At 32.0% G+C, this 23,030-nt stretch overlaps 2 protein-coding genes across 2 annotated transcripts; both read left to right on the forward strand.

The window, feature by feature from the left end:
* The first annotated feature begins 1,570 nt into the window (after positions 1-1,570).
* LOC113176777 (olfactory receptor 4P4-like) lies at positions 1,571-7,380 on the forward strand. The gene is made up of 2 exons (XM_026381320.2): positions 1,571-2,469; positions 7,317-7,380. Exons 1-2 carry the CDS (start codon positions 1,571-1,573, stop codon positions 7,378-7,380), a joined length of 963 nt encoding a protein of 320 aa, XP_026237105.2.
* An 11,100-nt stretch (positions 7,381-18,480) lies between these two features.
* On the forward strand, positions 18,481-19,416 carry LOC113176789 (olfactory receptor 4P4-like). Its single transcript, XM_026381329.2, has one exon. The coding sequence runs from the start codon at positions 18,481-18,483 to the stop codon at positions 19,414-19,416; it is 936 nt and encodes a 311-aa protein (XP_026237114.2).
* The last annotated feature ends 3,614 nt before the right edge of the window (positions 19,417-23,030 follow it).

Genomic DNA, 23,030 nt, shown 5'->3' on the forward strand with positions numbered 1-23,030 from the left:
TTTGTTTCTAAATAGTTACTTGAAGGACTCAGATACAGTGGCCACATCAGATGCAATTAAGGTAGTTAATGTGCTGTAGAGTTTGCATTCCCATTGAGTGTGAATTAATTCTGCATCCTGGGATAAAATACCTCCTGAAAGTGCATTCTCTCATAAATAAGTTCTCAACATCATACAAAAGATTCAAAATTGTGAATCTTTAACCATTCATTTAATGTAACAAATAAAAAAGAAAAATGTCACTGAATGTTTATAGTAGTCTGAGAGTTAGATACTGAGTCATCTTTTACTTAACTTTGTTTTCTACTTGAATATGAAACTGATGAAATTCCTGGAATAGTCATAAAATATGAACAATTCACGTATGCTTGGGTCATTCTGTTTTATATTTCTTTACTTTTATGCCCCCGTTAATTCCAATTGTATTTCAATTTAAAAAAATGTGATCTAAAAATGTAAGTAGAACAATGCAAGAATTTTCTTATTATTTTTCACAACTTCAGCCAAACTACATTCTATAATTCAGTGTACAGTTTTCAATTATTCTTTTTTAATATATCAGACAGTATATTAGTTTTAAATGCCTAAATTTTAGTGTTTTTTTCAAGACAGGAAATATCACCCTTTACACATATTAAACAATTCAATCTGATTTATTTTAAATAAATCTGCATTTCTGTGCATAAATTCACAGAAAATTGAGGAATTCATTCCAAATCATTGGACAGAAATAGTAAACGAGTAGATAAGATACATATATTCAAAAGTGTAGGGACACTCTAGCTCTGAGTCACATCCTCAAGCAATTATTATTATTATTATTATTATTATTATTATTATTTTTAATTTAAGACTGTCTCACTAAATTATCGAGGTTGGCATTGAATTTGTGATCCTCTTTCCTCTGCATGTGAGCTTTTGGGGTCACAGATGTGTGCCACCATACCTGGCACATTTCAAATATCCTTTTTTTTTTCCTGGTACCATTGATTAAATCCAGTGGCACTCAACCACTGAGACACATCTTCAGCTATTTATTTTTTTGTGTTTTATTTTGAGACCAGGTCTCATTAAGTTGTATGTGACCTTGCTATATTACTAAGACTGGCTTTGAACTTGCAATCCTCCTGCCTCAGCCACTCAATTCTCTGGTATTACAGGTCTGCACCATCATGCCTGGCAAAATATCCAGGCATTTTTGGCAACATTGAAAATTTTATTATTCTCATTACAAGACTTTTTCAAATCAACTTCCAAATAAGTGACATAATTTTAAAAGTTTAATTCTATATATTGGGAATAATTAATAGTATTTTTCAATGTGTAACAATCTATTTTTTGTAAATTTTATATTACTCTTTTTTTATTTATTTATTGTTGGTCGTTCAAAACATTACATAGTTCTTAATACATCATATTTCACAGTTTGATTCAGGTGGGTTATGAACTCCCAATTTTACCCCGTATACAGATTGCTGTATTATTATGCCATCCATCTTATAATATTTTTATTTCTTTTGTTTTCAGATATTTAACTCATGTGCTTATGATTTATACCAAACTGAAATATATGGAGAACCAGAGAAATATTTCTGAATTCATTCTGTTGGGACTTTCTTATGATCAAAACATACAAATATTTTGCTTTGCCCTCTTCTTAACCTGTTATGTTTCCCTTTTGGTGGGAAACCTGCTGATCCTTATCTCTATTAGATGCAGCCCTCTTTATCACCAACCAATGTACTATTTCCTTAGCCGGCTGTCTTTTATGGATGTCTGCTTTACCTCCTGTGTGACTCCTAAATTCATTGGTGACCTACTCGTGAAGAAGAAAACCATCTCCTATGGCAACTGCATGTTACAGGTCTTTGCCATGCATTTCTTTGGAATGGTTGAAGTCCTAATCCTTACAGTCATGGCCTTTGATCGTTATGTAGCCATCTGCAAACCTCTCCACTACATGATTATCATGAACAGAACAAAGTGCCATTTCTTAGTTTTAGCTGCTTGGGTTGGTGGGGCCGCCCATTCCTTTCCCCAATTTTCTATTGCAATCCTATTGCCCTTCTGTGGTCCTAATGAAATTGATCACTACTTTTGTGATATTTTTCCTTTGCTAAAAGTTGCCTGTACTGACACCTACATCATTGGTGTCCTTGTGCTTGCTAATTCAGGAGTTGTCACGTTAGTGGTATTTATGGTTTTATTTGTTTCTTATGTAGTGATATTATTCACATTAAGACATCATTCGACTGAGGGAAGACGTAAAGCCCTCTCGACATGTGGGTCCCATATCAGTGTGATAGTTATATTTTTTGGACCTGCAATCTTTTCTTACCTTAGACCTCCAACCATTTTTCCTGAAGATAAAGTGCTTGCACTGTTTTACACTATCATCGCCCCTATGTTCAATCCCTTAATCTATACTTTGAGAAATACTGAGATGAAATATGCTATGAGAAAAGTCTGGTGTCCATCATGATAGCTAAATAAAAAAATAAATAAATAAAAGGAGGGATTATGTGAAATCAGAGCTAGATGTGAAGTTAGAGAATGAAAATCTATCTCTCAGATTAATTATGACATCATTATAACTTTATTAATTAGAAAACAAGAATTCAGAAATTTTGAAGTGATTTATATTTAAAATACTAATTCTATTGTACAAAATTGTGTTGGAATTTAGTCAATTTTATGTAATACTGAGATGGCGTAAATAAGATTGCACGTATAAAATGAATCTGGCCCATAGCAATTCAGATACCACCATACTGAAAAGTGAATTACCAAAAGCAAAAAAGAAAATTTTAATATTTTTTAACTTAAAATTCAGATTTTATTACCAGATTTCATAGTAAATATGTTTTATGCAGTGGCGCAGCTAAAATCTGTAAGTTAAACATAAAGTTTCAATTTATGACAAGGTGTTCTCCCAGTGACCATAAGCACCATTTTAATGAAGCGAGAACCTAGAAGTTATTATAACAGAAACTGATTTAAAGAAGTTCTTAGATGTCAAATTCCCTGAGTCACCAATGGTGAAAACAAAACAAAACTGTGAAATAGTGTTAAATCAATTAGAAAATTCAGACCATTCATTACTAGTGGCACTATTTATTACTCATTGGTCAGATATAAATTTTTTAAAACAGCAAAGGAACTGAATCATAAAATTGAAAAAAAACAGTTAGAAATGATTAGTTATTGAGTTGGGAAAGAAAGATGTTTATTACTTATATGAAAAACAGGTGAACTAAAACCAACTTGGAGGTGAAGCAAACATGCAAATAATATTGGTTTGTTTTTAAGTCAATATTCAAAACCATGGTGACACATCATGACAATATGTGGCAATGACCAATCATTTCTCATGAAAAGAAGACTTCTGAGATATTGTTCCTAGAGAAGGCAGAAGAACTTTTGGTAAAAGGTGTCTACCTACTTTTCTAATAGGTAGCAAAAATAAGTGACCTCTAAGAAAACTCAGTAATTTTCATAAGAAAGAAGAGATTGGGAATTGTATGAGTTGGATGATAATTCAGCTACAGGAGTTTTAGAGTATAGATGCAAAATAAAAATTACAATCTATTTTAGAGTTTCTCTACACAGAACAAAGGAGGAATATATAATGAGGGATATGTAATTAAATAAAGTTCTTAGAGAAGAGAAGAATTGGGAAAATTATTATTTGACAACTTACTATAAGAAAAAATATCAAATTTAAATTTGTCTTCTGTAAAAACATCACAGGCATTTGGCAAAGTCTAAATATGTGAAGGGAATATTTTGAAAATGAATTTTTGTATTTTATTATTAGGGAAAAAATAAAATCTAATTTAAATATATTTTCAACTAAACCCCTCATATGACTTTGTTTTAAAAAGAAAATCTAAAAAAATAAAGTCTTTTTAAAAACTAATACAAGAAATGAAACAAAGAAATATACACAAAGTGGGGACATCTGGGGTCAGAAGGACTCATACTTTCCTATCTTTATCTCCAAGGGCACCCAGACTAACACCAGCAAAGAAGGGTAGTTTTCCAGAGTATAAAACTAAGCATTTAAGCTTTACCCCTTATTCACTGTCTTAATATGACAATATTAATTAACCTTTGGGGTTTTTAGATTTTCTATCTTTAACTCAAACTTTTAATATAATAATATTGATAGCATATAAATTGAAAGGTTAAAATAAGAAAGTTCATAAAAGACACCTGCATTGTTCTTAAGATACATGGAATCATTAATCATAGAGAAAATTAAACTTTTAAACCAAAGTAACACAACAGTTTCTATAGCTAATTCTGGGATGGTCTGCATGTATGCAGAGAAGAGGATGGTCAAAGGCAAATCAACCTCTGGAATTCACAGCAATCCATTCTTTTGATCTCACAGGAAGAATTTCAAGGGAGTCTCTCAAGTAATAGGGAAGAGTTTATTGGAGAGACAGAGATAAGGACACACAATACACACTACAGACACACAGTCTATAATCTCTGTTCCTAGTCTAATACTACTGGGTCAGTTCTAGCCGTTATCCCAATAATCTACTACTTATGTTTTTTTTTTTCCTAATCTGTAATTGATTTAAAAGTGTAATATAATGGTTGCTTTTAGTCTATGGAATATCATGATGCAGAGACAAAGAAAAAAGACCTGTGAATCATCAATTATCAGGTTCTTCAACTAAGTGGGAAGTAGACACATTATCTGATTGTTTGATCATTTAATTTAAAAGTATATTGTATAGGAAGGGCAGCAGAATACAACAGACACTAGTATGGCTGTATGTATAAATGTGGCTGTATAACCAATGTGATCCTGCATTCTGTACACGTGGAAAAATGAGAATTCATATCCCATTTGAATCAAATGTATGATATGTTAAGATCATTGTAATATTTTGAGCAACTAATAAAAAATAAAAGTATATGGTAAATTCTATGTAATCTACAAAAAAAAAGTCTCAAAAAGAAGAATTATAAAATATAGTTAATAGTTAATAGAAAAAGAATATCAGACGAAGCAGATTAAAATAAATCAAGTAACAAGAACAAATATATCAAATAAAAATTAGCAAAATAGCATATTTTAACATAAATATATGAATAATTATTCTAAGTTGTGGTGGTCTAAATACATCAGTTACAAGTTGGAAACATGAAGATTCATGATTAAAAGTAATGAAAAATTATACCATAATTACAGTAAAGAGAAAGAAGCTAAAGAAGTATTAATTTATGAAAAAGCAGACTTCACACATGAAAATTATCAAGGTAAATCAGAAACATTATAAAATACTACAATAATTAATCAACTTCTGCATATTAATCATATGATGAGTCACTTTCTTACTCTGCTATTTTTAATAATATCTATAAATTATTTAGGTTTTATGTGCAAAATATCATGTCCTCCTCAAATACTGTCATTTATATTTTTTACATATGAGGTTTTTATTGACCTTTTGTTCTGGTTGAGGGCTTCATTATGTTGGAAAAAAATGGTGATAGGAATGGAAATGTTGTCTCCATTTTTATTTTGAAGAGGAATTTGTTTAACTTATTCCCTTCAGGATAGTATTTTATGTAGATTTATTAGTAAATAGAATGGAAGTCTCCTTTTTCTGTGGTTTCTGTTGCTTGTAGTCAATTGTACTGAAGAAATATTGGAAGGAAAATTGCAGAAATAAATTATTCATAATATAAATTGCACTCTGTAATGAATGGCATGATGACTTTCACGTTCTCCCTCTCTGTCCCATCCCTGGCAGAATCACACCATCCTCCAGGAATCCATACTGTTTTTGTGCTCTGCCTATAAGTGGATGTCCTGGTTGTCATCTCAACTGACCTAGTGTCACAGTGCTTGTGTTCAAAGTAATACCTGTTTTATTCAATACTGGCCAGAGCATGCTAGAGTAGTGATCCTGCAATTTAGATATTCCAGAAGAAGTAGTAAAGTTGTTTCTTCATATGAAAATTCTAAACTTAAGAAGGGAAAACCTTCATTAGCTGAGGTTACTCAGATCTAGGGTAAGAGCAAATGGAGTGTCTATGAAATTGTGAAAAGGAAAAAGTAAATTTGTTCTGTTTTTGTTGCCCTGTCTCTAACTGTAATATACGAAGACATAATGTGTGACAAGGGTTTAGTTAAAAATGTAAAAGACATTTAATTTGTGTATGTATTTATAGGAAAGATGATATGTATGGATTTGGTGCTAATTGAGGTTTCAGACATAAAGTGGGAGTCTTGGGCCTGTAAAATGGGAAACTGTATAATCCCCGTGTATAATGGGAAACTGTTATATTTTTATTACTAAGCAAATGCCAATTGAGGTTTCAGACATAAAGTGGGAGTCTTGGGCCTGTAAAATGGGAAACTGTATAATCCTCGTGTATAATGGGAAACTGTTATATTTTTATTACTAAGCAAATGCCTTTATATTATTAATGTAATTTTAACTTGAATAAATCATTGATATTTTCAATACTTTTATAAAAATATGATCATGATAAATTCAAAATTTTCAGTTATGAATATTCTTGCAGTATATTCTCAAAAGAGGACATTTCAGAATGTCCAGAAATCTGGATGGTACCTGAATGTAAAATTTAGAATTTTAAGCTTTCATTTATATTCATGAGAAAATATCCAAGCATAGTGGTAAAAGTATAGTGCCCCACTATACAGACAAAATTTGATATATGTGTTCTTGTAAGTTTATGTGGCATCTTAGATTATTGTTCCCTTTTTTGAAGAACAACATCAAAAACACAAATAATGTATAAACCATGGAGAAGATGAAAGGGGTTGATATCTGAATAGTATGTAGTACAGTGCTTAGAAAATTGTATTGTTCAATATATGATAATTAAACATTTTATACTCCGTATATTACAAAGTTAATCCATTGTTTTTATTTCATATTTTTATTTATTATAAATATGATGTAGTTCATAAATAAACAAAAAGCTCACATCAAATTGCCACTGAATAATTTTTATATTTGCCATGTGTTCTAATGATCCTAGTGATAGATCCCACTTCTCAACAATATTAATGTAAAGATATTATTTCTTTTTTCTTTCAAACTAGTTCTAATGCCTTTGCAAACCATTCCTCACCATCATCTTTTTCCAGGTATTTAAATATTAAATAAAGACTTTAGGAAGATCATCTTTAACTGAGTAATGTGAACAAAAGGAGGGTCCTAAAATGCTTACCCATAAAAAAACCTTATTCCATATCTATATATGTCATTAAATATTAAGAGAAAAAAAGAGTATGATGAAACTGGTTGGTATTTCAATAGGAGGTACAGAGGAATCCTAGAGAGATTCTATGAGCAATGCTTTGAAGCATCTTTTTCTGCATGAATATCTCTGTTTGCCTCACTAATGTTCAGTAAATACAGCAGGACTGGGTCCATATGTTAAGATGAAGATTGAGATTTAAGACTTCACCAATGTTAGGGAACATTTGTAAAATAATTGTTCTTTCTATTGTTTTAATCCTCTAGTTTTTCTACAGTTTTGTTCACAGTTTTAATGAATTTTTATCTCTTATTTCCTTTTTGTCTTTTACCACATTAGATTCTTTCACATAAATGAAGACGACTAAATTTGGATATTCTGAATGTATACATAAAAGCACCTTGCTAAGCCATGTTTGAACCCAGAGCAAACTTATACCCGCACCAAGTTCCTTTCCTGATGTTGTAAGAAGATCCTCAGAAAGAGAATGGAACAGATCACACAAGGTCTGGGCTTTTATGAAATTTGGATTCCTCTGTTCTTGCCTTGGCTTCTCCTGCTGCCTGAAGTGGTTTATTACTCTTCTTATGACCCTCAGCATTAGTGTTACTACGTTTAGATGCCCGACAATCACTGCCTTCAATTCCCTATTTGCTACATCTTCATATCCTGAACCTGAACAAATATATTGAGAAAAAGTCACTGAAACTTTTACTAAATAATTCCGGTTTATAATCTGCTGTAATTAGGAACCCTGGTTTTTAAAAATTTTGAATAATAAATGTTTGGATCTATAAAATGTGTGTGTGAGATTGAGACTCTCTAGAAAAATGTACACAGCTTAAAGAAGGAGAAGGATTTGCTCAAACTTTTATAATAATTCATAATACAGATGGAGGAAGACTCCATTTCTAATAGAGATGGAAACATCTAGATTTTCATTTGGTTGCTGGTAACATGGAATAGCAATTAGGATGGTATAATATGACATCAGCTATAGGTTAAAATCTTAGATGTGTCCATAATATCTTATGTTTTGGATGTAATAAAACATATGTTTCTCTCTCTCTCTCTCTCTCTCTCTCTCTCTCTCTCTCTCTCTCTCTCTCTCTCTCTCTTCTCTATCTGTCTTTCTCTCTCTCTCTCTTTTCTCTCTCTCTCTCTCTCTCTCTCTCTCTCTCTCTCTCTCACTATACACACACACACACACATACACACATCAGAAAATAATCTATTGAATGGTTATGAGATTTAAAGTTATTCAAAGCATTTATTAAGCTCCAGGAATAAAATATGCTCTCATTGAATAGAATATGAAATATAATGGAGTCCTTAATCCAAAAATTAACTAAAAGATAATGAATCCACTCACATGGACATCTTTATTCAATTTATCTGTTTATTGAATATTGAACAAATGCTATTAAATATTTTTATATCATTTCAAACTAATAATATATGTCATATACTCTTGGACTGGTCACACCCTCGTGGAAATGGATTTTAAAAGTCACAGAATTTGTTTTATGGAACTGTGGCGAAATAAGCAAATAGAGCTTCTGTTGTTTTCTTGTTCCTGCTTTCTTGCATGACAGTCTGAATGGAGAGTTTCATCATTTTGCAGAAATTAGCTACTTGTACACTGAACAATCAATATATTCTCTTCTCTGCCAACTTTCCCTTGTGGTCCTTTGCTATACCTCTATCATGAACCACTTGCTACTCAGGGAGTTACTACTTCAACAAGAAAATACAAAATGTCTCATAACGATTGTATGTCTCAGCTCTTTCTGCCCCTTGCTGACAAGTTGTCAGTGGCTTTTGACTGCTCTGGGGCCTTTGTCCAGCTGCTGCACTCCAAGGTCATCAGGAATTAGAAGGGATGCATGTTGTTGATGGTCAGGCAGGATTAGTGGGGTGACTTTTTGGTTGTGTCTTGCTCTACCTTTCATGGTACTCAATTTCTATTTGTAGTAACATTAGGACCACACAAATAGGTTACTACACATGTATTTGGTGTCTCTTTTGAAAATGGTCTACAAAGACATTGGCTATGATACTATCATGGTGATTATTCATTCAGATATTGTAGTGCTTATAATTTTTTATTTCCTATCAACTTCTTACATAAGACAAGTGTCACAGGGTGGGGTCAGGGGGCTGAAGCTGAAATCTTCGTCTTGTGGCCCCAAAAAAGAAAAATTAAAGTCATACATGAAAAGTCAAGGAAGAAAATTTTAATACTGGTGACAGTATAATGAATGTAAAGAAGGCTAAAGCAAAGGATAGGGGTGTGGGGGAGATATCTCTGAGCAAAGAACAACAAAGAAAACAATGCTGCTTCCAAATTTGTTGCATTTCACATTAGTATTAAGAACTGGGTTCCACCTGATGAAGATGCCTTCACGTTTTCAATGCTAGTTAGTCTTCTCTGGAACTGTTATGGTGACCATCCTATTGGGGGGCTTCATCTACAAGTCAATCTTATGTTAATATGAGTACTGGGGCCAATGACTTGACAAACTGCACCTTAGTGTGTCTATGCTACAAAAGAAATTTTCCTTTTGAGATGTATTAAGAAACCTATGGCCCTAAATTGTAAATACAAAGACCTCAGCAGACCTTGTGGAGTGTTAGTCCCATTGATCTTTCCTTCCTGACGTATTTCTTAATTGATGTTCTTCATTTCTCCCAGTGTATTCTCAGGGTTAATGCACCTATTATTTTTCTACAAGGTATTTGAATATTTATTAGCATTAAAATCAATTTTTAAAAAACCTGTGACCCTACCTGGTTATTGGTTTGCACTCTACTGCTCATTATTAACCATGACCTAACACAACATCCTTTATAAGAAAATACAAAGCTGTTTTAGCCTGTAACTCTTAATCATTTTAGTTTTCTGCTTCATGCCCTGCAGATATGGTCATATTCTACCTGCAAGTAGTGAGAACATGTTGAATCCTCTTATCCATACCCAGATAAATATGGGATTGAACATTATCATGCAGAAGGTATAATCTTAAGTAACACATTAATAATTAATGTTAATACTGAAATATTATTTTCTTTGATCCCGTGGATCCAGGAGAGTTATCACTTTAGACATTGCAAGAGGAATATAAGATTTCTTTGGGAAATTGCTTTGGAGAACCTGGCAATATAGAAACCAAAGAACCAAGTTACTATTATTCAGAATCCAGTCATCACTTTATGAAGGCTAACCTAGTTCAAACTGAGACTATTTGGTCTTGATGAAAAGAAGAAATTTTCTATCAAAGCACATCTCTAATCATATCATTCCCTCTCCACAACTTACATGGAACTATTTTTCTTGGGAAAAAAATCAAACTTTCTCACTAGTTGATGAAAAATCATCCAAAATGTGTTCAAGTTCAAGGCTTTCTAATTTTGCAATTCACTACACTGGAGAAAATAATTACGTTAAGGTTCTGAGTTATTCAGGCAGACCTGGGTGATATAGTGACACTTTCAGTATTTTTCTCAGCATGTCTTAGCAATTTACAGTAATTTCATAATTCTCCATTGAAAAATATCTATGCAATTAGGTAATATTATATTTTGTAAAGAAATAAGATCACTTTGATGAACATGTAAAATTTTAACATGGCATGCAGCATACAATAAACTCATATTATGCATTTTTTTCTTTTCTGTGTTTGCATTTATTTGAATCTTTTTCATAGCTATCCTGGACCCCTATAAATTCTCCAAGAGATTCTAAAATCTCTCACTCCCAGGACATTATTTTTGTGTGGTCCTCTGCCTAAAACTCCCTTTATCATATGCTAGAGGGTCATTTCTTACTTATAATTCACTTTCCTTACATCATCTCATACAGGGAGATTTCGAAGACCATCAGCAGACCGAAAGTATATCTGTTTTTTCCCATGTTCTTATATCAGGATTCCTCTGTTTTTTCTATTTCAAATAATTTTATGCCATACAGTAGTGTTTTTTATATACACTGTGTTTCTCTTTGACTGAAAATTATATGCTATACCTCTTCTTTATGTTTCTTTAGGTCATTATTTTTCCTAGAAATGATCCTTGTACAGATTAAGATGTTAAAATGCACTTACTCAAGTGAATTCATTGATACATATTTATTTATCTGCATAGTATGATGTTGCATAGATATAAAATTCCCTGATATCATTAACAATCATGGATTTGTAATAAAATAAGAAATGCCAGGCAGGCCCAAAGTTTAACATATTTCCATGCAGCTCTAGGGAGGGAATAAAAGTCGGCCAAATTTAAGCCTTCTGTAATAACTTTCTAATTATTGATTTTTTTTTACAGTAAAAACATTAATATCCTGGTTATGCTTTACCCTCAGGTCTTTTCAGTCATGAAATCCACTCTCTGCTCTGTGCCTTGGTGTCATTTGTATAGACATTTTGCTCTGCCTATGCCCTTGTCTTGTCTGTATTATCTCCTCAGAGTTGCCCAGATTTTTCCTCTTGCTGGGCATGTAGAAAAAGATGCAGAGGAGAAACACAGGTAGCCACGTGTTTTTAGTGCCAGGAACTACTCTGTGACATTTTGAACTCTTAGGACTTTTCATGTCTTTCATATAATTTTTCTCTCTTCTGGAGTCATGCAAACTGCTGGAATATTGAGGAAAAGCATTCTGTTCCAAAATGATCTCGGATGAATTAGTTATCCATAGTTCTGTCTGGTTTCACATTCTTAAGTAACAACCAAATTTCATTATTCAAAATAATGCTTTACTATATTATAAGTCTACAAATAAAATATCTTAAACTAAGTTTAGATATATATTCCCTAGGTGATCTTTTCTTTTTATCCCCCACATACTTATTGTGAATTATAGTTGTACATATGGTTGAAATTTGTTCTCACATTTTCGTTCATGCACACAATGTAACATTATAATTTGACCAATGTCATATCCCCAGAAATTCCCCTCTGCCTCCTTTTCTTTCTGTCCCTGGTCCCTTTACTCTTCTTATTTCCCCATGATTTTCATGATATCCACTCCTAATTTTTCCTTTTTCTTCTCTATCTTCGGAGAGAAAATATATGACCTTCTGAATTTGACCTATTTCACCTAACATGATGGTCTGTAGTTCAATCTATTTTCCTGCAAATGCCATATTTTATTTTTCTTCATGGCTGAATAAAACTCTGTCTTGTATATATACAGTATTTTATTTATCCATCCATTAATGAACACCTAGGCCTATTCCAGAGCTTGGCTATTGTGAATTTTGTCACTGTCGTAAGGTGACCTTAATTATTCAGGATGTATACAAAAAAGTGGTATAGCTGGGTCATATAGTGGACTTTTTATAGGATCTATGCTAATTTCTTTAGTAATTTTATTTATATTGAAATACAAAAGAACTGTTATCTTAGTACAATTTAACATCCTATCAACTATGTAAAAATGTTGCTTTTAATTCACATCTTCTCCAGCATTTATTATTATTTGTGTTCTTGATGACTGCCATTCTGACTGGGTAAGATGAAATATCAGTGTAGTTTTGATTTGCATTTCCTTAACTGCTAATGATGTTGAACATTTCTACATTTTTTTGGCCATTTGTATTTCTTCTTTTGAGAAGGGTCTGCTTGATTCATTTACCCATTTATTAATTGGGTTTTGTGATTTCTTGATGTAAAGTTTTTTTGAGTTCTTTCTACATTACAGAAAGTAATCCTTTATCAGAAGAGTAGCTAGCAAACATTATCTTCCATTCTGTGGGTTCAATCTTTATATTCCTAAATGTTTCTTTTGCTGTGCCGAAGTTATTAATTTGATGCTGTCTCATTAATTATTTCTTGGCATTATTTCTTGAGCTTTAGGGGTCCTATTAAGAAAGTTGTTGCCTGTGTCTAAAAGCTGGAGTGTTGAATGTATCTTTGCTTTTAGGAGTTGTACAGATTCTTGTTGAATTCTGATATCTTTGATCAATTTTGAATTGGTTATTGTGTAGTAGGAGATAAAAATCTAGTTTCATTATTCTACATATGAATAACCAGTTGTCCTAGCATAGTTTGTTAAATAAGCTGTCTTTTCTCCAATGTATGTTTCCAACATCTTTGTGAAGGATCAGATGCCTTTATCTGTTTTCACCTCTGTACCATTCATCTATGTGTCTGTTTTATGCCAGAACCATGGAGTTTTTGTTACTGTAGCTCTGTAGTATAATTGGAAATTAGGTACCATGAGATCAGCTAAGGGCAGGCTGCTTTGCTCATCTCAGATCTTTCTATGCAAAATCCATACAAAAATAGTGTTTCTCTATGTTCCCCTTTGCTGACCCAGTGCCAGTACCATTGATGCTGCTGCTGCCCCCACCAGCTTGGCTCCGATGTTGTCTTTCTTCCTTGTTTAATGTACCTAAATTTCAGAATCTCTAAGACATACTGATTGTCCAATATTGAGTTTTAGTGAAATCCCTCTTTCACCCACCTCACAGAGAAGCAGTATTTCTGCTACTTGAATCCTGAACCATACAGCATACAGAAATCAGCTCTTCTCTAGCCCTCTATATTGAATACCTCCCTGGCTAGGTGATCTTTTTAGGAGTCACTTTCCATCACATGATAGTTTGTAGCATGATGTCAAATGTCCACAAAAATATTTGCAAAGTATGTATATAACACTAATTGATAAAATGTATTTTTCAGTGTGTGACTAAATGCACAATATTTAAGAAAGTTTTGTTGTTGTAAATGGTTAATTTAAGTAATTCTGTTCCATTTTACAGGAGTTGATTGGTAATTGAAAAAAATATCAATATTTTATTATAGTATAGAGATGTGTTAACTTAGCTGACGTCCACAAGCACATGACATAAGCCACAGGATTGTCAATATAATTAAGATGGATTAATATTAGAAGTCTTGAATGGGGCAAAGTAAAATTGAAGGCTAAAACTAGCTGTGAAGGACACTTGCTAATATCTTCGTAGCCACATATTATCATGTCTAATGATATTCACTTTTCACCACTTAAGATTATTTTGCTCTCCTACTGTTTGAGATTTACTACAAATGAGCTATGCCATGATAGTTATGTAAGCCATATTCTGATTTATTATTTTGTTCCTGCTCAGACAAACTAGGACTCTATGTTTAATAATTCTATATCTAGATATCATTGAAGAAATATTTATACTGAGATGAGTTACAGTTAGAAATTTCCCAATTCTTTGGTTTATATTGAAATACAAAATAACTAAGTTATTTTCTTGAATTTAAAAGATTAACAAATTTGGAGAATTATACTACCTTTTTTCAAGGTATATTGTGAAGCTTCTATGTTCAAATAATTGTACTCTTTTCCTAACAATATCCAAATACAAAAATGGAACACACTGAGCTGCAGTTGTAGTTCACTGGTAAAGTATATTCCTAGCATAGGTAAGGCCCTGGGTTCAATCCTTAGCACCATATAAAAACAAATAAATAAAATAAAGTTTAAATTCTTTAAAAAAATACACATGTGCTTTAACATATATCTATGTGTGCATGTGTGTGTTTGTGTGTGCATGCATACACACACACATTCATATATACCTTTATATGGAACAGGCTAAGAAATCCAAAATTAGAAAAGTGATATATGCTCAACTGATTAGTGATGAAAGTTTATAGGCAATTCAGGAAAATAAAAAGAAAATCCTTCCAACAAATGTCGGTGGAACAAAAACATAAAAGCAAATTGAAAACAACAATAGCAAAAAGCACAGATAGAAAAATTTCCTGTTATATGTCACTCTTGGTAAAATTTTAATTATGGATTTACATACACATTACTATTTCAAAAGAAAAAGGAGATCCTTGAAATCTTGGATTATGCAAATAATATTACATACTATGCACAAAGTAGGAGTCATAAAAGTGACATATGCCACTGCATTAAAGCTAAAACTGTGTTTAACAGAACAAGATATGTGGCTAGCGATGAATTCAGTTTTGAGGATGTGAATGCAGCACCAGCACATATCCTTGAGCTGAATCCTAATATATGCATGTAGAGGTAGGTTAAATGTCCACCTCTCTCCTGTGGATTGATAACAGGTTAGATTGAGTGAAGTTTGATAAATATGTGAACATATATTGACATGAGGACCAGTAAAACATTGGATTTAATGTTGTCTCCTAAATTTGTAGAATACTCAGAATAACTTCACTTTCAAAGACTTGTAGCAGGTATTAAACTTAGAAATACCCATTGTCCCCCTTCTATTTTTTAGTAGATGTTCAGCTACTTACTAAAAGTCGAGAAGATTCTGTGAGTCTATCCTCATAAATTAAATATATAACTCATGTCACCATGCACATTTTTTGTGTGTAAAATAAAATAAAATAAAATAAAGAATATAAACCACCCAATAGTCTCTTAATTGATTGTTCTTCATTAAATTCCTAAGTGGCTTAATCCTAACCTGAGATTATACCATGTAATTTGAATTTATGAAGTCTGAAATCTATGACGAAACTTTAAATCTGTGGATTTGTATATGTTAGAGGAGGTGAGAATAACTGCACATCATTGTGTGCAAATGAAGGTGAGGTTAAAGCACTGTGAATATTAAATAGACACAGAAAACCGAATAATCAACAGAATAAATATTTTGTAGCTTTCTTTTGATTGTTTTGATATCTTTTTAGTGATACATTATTCTTTCCATGCACAGTGTATACATAAACAACGTTTAATATTTTTTTCCTCTACTTTGTCTGTCATTTCACAGCCCTTCATTACCACAATGCTATTTCCAGGCAACAAATGACTTGTGAATCACTGATTTTATTAATCTATTTGCACCACTAGGATTTTCATAATTATCCAGATTTGAAAGGTGATACCCTGACTTTGGTTTCTGAAAGCTAGCCTCATGCCGTTACAGGCTACATTATTATTTCTCTCCAATGCTTCAGAACCTGGAGGAGCACAGAGAGGGCAGTCTGCTGAACTGCCCTGAATGTAGCACATTAAGGTCTTAGGGGAAATAGTGTAGGTACTAGAAAAACTCAAAAGTGAAAAAGTACATACTCAGAGGCGTCAGGGACATTACAATGGGCAGAGTCTTGTATTTGTCCAGGGGCTGCTTAGAAACACCTATGGGAATAATCTTAGGGTTTTAAAAAATGTATTAATTCTTGAATTGACACGTAAGTTTATATTCTGCTTTTCCTAAACTAACCCTCAGAGCCATGAGCATAAAATAGATGACTCTTTGGGCTTAATATGTGTGTTGATTTCTGAAGAAATTTCAACGTATTTTTTTTTTATCCAATTGAGCTCATTTAAAAAAGTTCATTAGATATTCAGAATTCCCATCTGCTTTTCTTGTGGATAACACTCCATCTTTTACATTGCAGATGGATTTGGCTAATAACTAAAAGATATTTCTCTTGCAAACCCTATAGAAAGTTTAGGGTGTTAAGATTTCCAAACTATTCTCAGATAATCAATGTTGATGTGTTTGAATGCCTGCTTGCAAATTTCTGCCTTTTATTTCAGATTTTCATAAAGGGACAAATGGCAGGTAAGTATCTGAGGGAGGAACTGTGCTTGATAAAGCCTGAATCTAAACTAAGCTCATTCAGACCTGATGGTTGGTGAATTAAGCCTGCAACTGGGTTTGTGGAGAGTTCTACCAACCGAGTACTATGTTGGTGACATACTCTTCAAAATTTTCTATGAAATTTTATTGTAAATATTATTAATGCTTTTGTAGCATATGATAATTTTGTTACTACAAAATGTTTTGGTCATCTTTATTTTTTATAGTGCTCATTATAAGGAAAATTTCAGTTAGAAACAGTGAAGTTAAAGACATTTTTAAGATAGCCATGGTTTTTGCTCTGTTCTTACCAGTTTTCTTGCCTGTATATATCAATGAAGAACTGCTTGAATTTTAGCTCATTAAAAAAGTTCTCATTTTTCAAAATAAATGTAACCTTATGATACACAACTTTTATCTAAACTGATTGAGATGAGTTTAAACATGTCACAAGCATATATGATAACAATATTTAAATATATGATAGAAATTGTACTTTAAATACGAGCAACTATAATGTTTATAACCAAGTAACTATTCTTACAGAATTATTATTTAATAATCCTAAAAATAAAGGATTAATTTGACTATATGTTTAAAGGTGTAAATACTAAAGAGGAGAGAGAGAGAAAGAATGAATGAATAAATAAATTATAACAGTGTTATGATTTGTTTTAATAAATATCCTAAAATAATCAATCTCTCAATAGTCTATATTACTATTATTTACCAACAGAATATCAATATTGAAGTCTACCTGATCAAATTCATTAAATTTGTGTTGTGCTAACACTGTGCTATTTTTCAATTTATTTCTTCACTGGAGTATGTGTGTGCATCCCAACTTATTAGCTGCTGAACTATTCACTTAAAGAGGAAAGAATATAGGAGACAAATAGCTATGGGTCATCAACCTTGCAGGACACTCAGGTATTTGACAACACTTCATGGATCCATCATTGTATTTCTGATCATGTAATGCTGTCTCAGTGGTACACATGAGGAAAACAAGGCTTGGAGAGCATGACAATTAGCTCAAGGATCACATTAATCAGCTCATTTTACTTTCTTCTTGTGTGTACCCTTCTACCACTGTCCTTACTTCTTGTTCAGTGATTGCTTAATACCCTTTATTTTATTGTTTTAATTTTCTTCAGAGCTTTCTTTGCTATGACCATTGGCAAGAAAATTAATTTGTTTTAATTATTATAATTATTCTCACTTGAATATTCCATTTCCCCTTTTAAATTTATGCTGAGAGAAATATTCATATCATTTAAAATTTTTCTTGTCTTAGAAGATTTCAGCTTCTATTTTATCTAATTATATGAATAACTGTAATGTTTTTAATTTTCAAAATAAGATTCATTATTTTAAAAGTAAGACTGAGAAAAATACATAATTATTTCTGCTAGCCAATAATAAATTTATACAAAATTAAGTCTGTAAAATGACATATAATAAATAAGAAACAGCAATTGTTTATAAATATACACTACTTAACGTTATGATTCTGTTCATGTTAATTTAATTTTTAGTACATTTTGTAGTATGGAGATCAGGTTGTTCATTTTTCACTTAAATTTCTGTTTTTCTTTCTTTCTTTCAGATATTAAATTTACTTGTGCAAAACATATACCCAACTTAATATATGGAAATCCAGAGAAACATCTCAGAATTTATTCTTCTGGGACTTTCTGATGACAGGAACGTGCAAATATTTTGCTTTGTGCTTTTTTTACTCTGCTTTATTGCCCTGCTGGTAGGAAACTTTGTGGTTCTCATTTCCATTCTATGCAGCCCTCTTTTCCACCAACCCATGTACTATTTCCTTAGCCAGTTATCAATTATGGATATCTGCTATACCTCCAGTGTTACACCCAAATTGATCTGTGACCTGCTAGAGGGGACTCAAACCATTTCCTATGGTTATTGCATGGTACAGGTCTTTACCATGCACTTCTTTGGCAGCAGTGAAATCTTCATTATTACAGCCATGGCCATTGATCGCTATGTTGCCATCTGCAAACCTCTCCACTATATGATTATCATGAACAGGACAAAATGCAGCTTCCTAATTTTAGCTGCTTGGGCTGGTGGGGTTGCCCATGCTTTTCTCCAATTATCCATGACAATGCAGTTGCCCTTCTGTGGTCCAAATGAAATTGATCATTACTTTTGTGATATTTTTCCTTTGTTAAAAATTGCCTGTACTGATACCTATGTGGATGGTATCTTTGTGATTGTTGGTTCAGGCGTGATCCTATTAGTTATATTTCTTATTTTATTTCTGTCTTATGCCATCATATTATTCCATTTAAGAAATCACTCAGCTGAAGGAAGACGCAAAGCCCTCTCTACCTGTGTGTCTCATATCTCAGTGGTAGTCTTATTTTTTGGGCCTGCAATATTTTCCTACCTTAGACCTCCTACCGCTTTCCCTGAGGATAAAGTGGTCGCATTATTTTACACAATCATTGCTCCCATGTTCAATCCCTTGATATATACTTTGAGAAATACTGAGATGAAAAATGCCATGAGAAAAGTTTGGTTTCATAATATGTTCTCAAAGGAAACAAAGAGTTAATTGAAAGATTATCAGCTATTCACGTATAAAATAAAAAGGACTAGATGTGAATTAAGTAGCTAGAAACTCTGTCAAAGGTCTTTAACACAATGCATGACATCATTAGGATGTAGACTAGTAAAGTAAGATGACACAGGTGTAGTTACTTGCTCATAAAAATCATCTGAACTAAAACAAGTTAGGTGGTTCTTGAGCAATAAGTTAAATATTATACAAATGTTTAAAATGATAATTTTCTTTTAAAATATGGGCATTGTTGTTGAAACATAAAATGACATGTACTTTGTAGTACTAGGGAAATTGAGACATGATTGAAATGCTCTCTTTTAGTTTCTCATAGGACATATATATTCACATCATATTGTCGCAATCAGAAATCACTTGGGAGACAACAAAATCAGCCAAGTAGATTATGTTATGAAGTGGATCTATGGGTTCCAATTTCCTGAACTTCCATTGAAAGCATAAGGATAACTAGTGAAAGGAAGAAGGCAATAATTGTGAATGCTAGAAATACTGTTATCGACTAGCATGTATTATCCCAAATGTTATAGCATTTCCCATAACTCCTAAAGAACTTTATTATAAAATGTGTTATCCTGCCCATTCATGGTTAAATTATATAAACAAATGGCTAGGCATTGCATCTTATCCAAAGAACTATCCTGATACCATGAAAGAAAAAAAATTAAAAGACAAAAATTGCTTAGAAACACACAAATTAATTTTTTAAAAAGCAACATGCAAATTATCTTGTAATTGCATAATTATATTTATAATATTCAACTTTATAATTCTCCCAAACTGGAAGAATCAAATTTGTCTTTCATTAATTGTGTGGACATAGCACCTCCAAAACAAAAACACTGATATATACAGGCACTGGATAATTATTCAATGGTAATATGCAATGGGTCATAAATGCATTAAAATAGATGGCGGAAACTTACATGCATATTGTTAGTCAATGAAATCAATTTCGAAGGGCTCTGCCTGTGTAGAGTATATATAGGAAATCTCTGTACCTTCTATTGAATTTGGTGCTGAAAAATACATTTATGTTAAAAAAGTTATGCCCCAATAGATTAAGCAAATCATCCTGCAAATATAAAAAGACTTCTGAGAGATTTTTCTAGAGAAACCAGAAGAAAATTTCATCAAAGTGGTTTCTGCATTCTAATAGTATTGAAACAATTTTTTTTAGAAAAATAAGCAGATATTATGGAGAAGGGTTTATATTAAATGAATATATGAAATAGTAAGATAATTGAGATTGTAGGACTCTTAGAACACACTGCAATAGTTTAAAACCATCCTTGAAGCATTGTAACATGACAAAGAACAGAGAAAAGAAGGAGTTAAAATATTATGTAAGTCTTATAAAGAAATTTTACAAACTGCCACTTTAGTTAACTAAATATGATAAAGTTTTATGTCACAAAAACACATTTTTCATCCAAAGGTTGATAAAGAGTATATTGAAATGAATTACATGATTACCAATTTGGATTTAATTGTTTACAAAAGAAAAAATTGTTCTTTCATATTTAAGAAAGCCAGTCACAAAAAAAAAAATCATGTGCATTTTTTTTTCCTGAAAAAAAATTAAGATGTTTCTCTTTGAGTGTGTATGCTATTCTCACAAATTTAGAGCCTTCGCCTATGTCATTAGCAATTATGCATTAATAGTTAAATAGTGATGTCTGAATGGTCAAAAATTTAAGTTCAACCTCCATGTACCTATCAGAGAAAGAAATCTATTTACATCTCAGTTTCCACTAATGACTTTTTACTTATTTATTTCTGCATTAAGGAATTACTAATGTTATAATTATCTGTTGCTTGCATGTCTTGTAAATCTTATAACCTGCCTTAGCTCTGTGACTTGGTTCTCAATTCCCAGTTGTCTTTCCTGATCCAGGCACTTGTCCTTTTTCCAGAATAAGGGCTGCCTTTGCATCTATACCGATCCCTTGATTGAGTCACTCCTGCTACAGAGCTAGTGTGAAATCCAGAGGAGTAATAGATGTCCTTAGTGCCAGGCACTGCTGTGCTGATATTTCACCTATGGGAATCTTACATATCCATTAATGTTTTATTCTCCCTGAAATCAAATAATCTTGTGGAATATCAGAAAGAAAATTCTGCTCATTCTAGAACAAATTAGCTCTAGCAACAATCCATGTAATTTATTATCATTTACTTTTAAAAAATATATTTTTATTTTTTTAAGTTATAGATGAACAATAATTTTATTTATTTTTATGTGGTGCCATGGATTGAAGCAAGTGCCTCACACATGCTAGGCAAGAACTCTACCACTGACCCAGAACCCCAGCCTTATTATCATTTACTTTTGAACATAAGGAGCCATGAAATCTTAATAAGAGCATATAATATATAATATAATCTTAATAAGAGCATATAATTAAATTTTGTATTATGTGCACATTTAAAGTTACAGAATTGAGATTATCCAATGGCTAATTATTTAACAATTTTATGTTTCTGTTTATATTTTATGTATCTATTTTCCATTCTTTAACATAGTATCTGACAGCTCTAACATATCTGACAAATAAATTTAAAATAAATTGATCTGTATTGCTCAGGACATGAGTATAGACAAAAAGATTTTAAGAAATATCATGGTTTCAAATTTGTAATTTTAGAAATCATGTCTATTATAATTTGATATTATATGATGAATCATCTAACGTTAGTTACTTGTATTTAAGGAGTACTTTCTCCAGCTAATGAGCACTTACATTGTGTGGGCAAGATATAAACTTCAGAGTTGATGAAATTATCAGACTGTAAGAAGAAAGAATATTGAATGAGCCCAAAGGATACATTGGAGGTGAAACTAGCTGTGATTGACACAGTTTTACTAATACAGCAACAAATCTTTCGTAGTTGTAAATTTTAAAAATATTTAAATTAAATATTTTGTATTCCACCCTTCTTATGTGTTAAATGTAATTGTGGTGCCATGAAATCATTACACCTATATTCTTTTACATATTTATCATAAAATTCAGAATTGTTGAGGGATGAAAAGAAATACTAATTGTAACAATACATATACTACTGAATACAATAATACTAAAACAATTCATTTAAAACAAAATTTTTGGCGACACACTTTGTTAATACTATTTGGGAATCCAAGTTGTAGTTCCAGTGGCAAATTTTGGTATTTAGGGAATGAAGCCAGGAAAATTGGCACAACAAAAAGTTTTTCAAACTTCTTTTCTTTCCAAAGGAAAATGGTAAAAAAGACACAGTTTTGCTCTCAGAAAAGAAATTTCTGCCTCAGTTCATAGTCACCTTCAGAGAAAATCATCAACCTTTGTACTTCTCTCTTCTCATCAATAGGTGGCCTTAGATAAGGAAGGATCCAAACACCTGTGGTTCTTTCACTAGGTTACTATTAATAACAGAACCCTTCCTGTTGTTGCCAATGGACAGGTAATGTGGCAGTTTTTGAAGATTTGAATATCAAAGTCAGGGGCCTAAATACAAGTTCTATTGGCAACCTGATTAACTTCTGTGGACAACACATCTAAACTCTCCAAAATCCTAATGACAAAAGCAACAATATTACAACAAAA

The sequence above is a fragment of the Urocitellus parryii genome, chromosome 4 (assembly GCF_045843805.1).
Source record: "Urocitellus parryii isolate mUroPar1 chromosome 4, mUroPar1.hap1, whole genome shotgun sequence".
NCBI classification, from domain to species: Eukaryota; Metazoa; Chordata; class Mammalia; order Rodentia; family Sciuridae; genus Urocitellus; species Urocitellus parryii.

Bases quoted from the DNA above. Each gene is read 5' to 3' on its own strand.
- LOC113176777 (XM_026381320.2), top strand. From the start codon at position 1,571: ATGGAGAACCAGAGAAATATTTCTGAATTCATTCTGTTGGGACTTTCT. The intron at 2,470-7,316 runs GTGTCCATCATG...GTATTTCAATAG, and splicing joins TATGCTATGAGAAAAGTCTG to GAGGTACAGAGGAATCCTAG.
- LOC113176789 (XM_026381329.2), top strand. From the start codon at position 18,481: ATGGAAATCCAGAGAAACATCTCAGAATTTATTCTTCTGGGACTTTCT.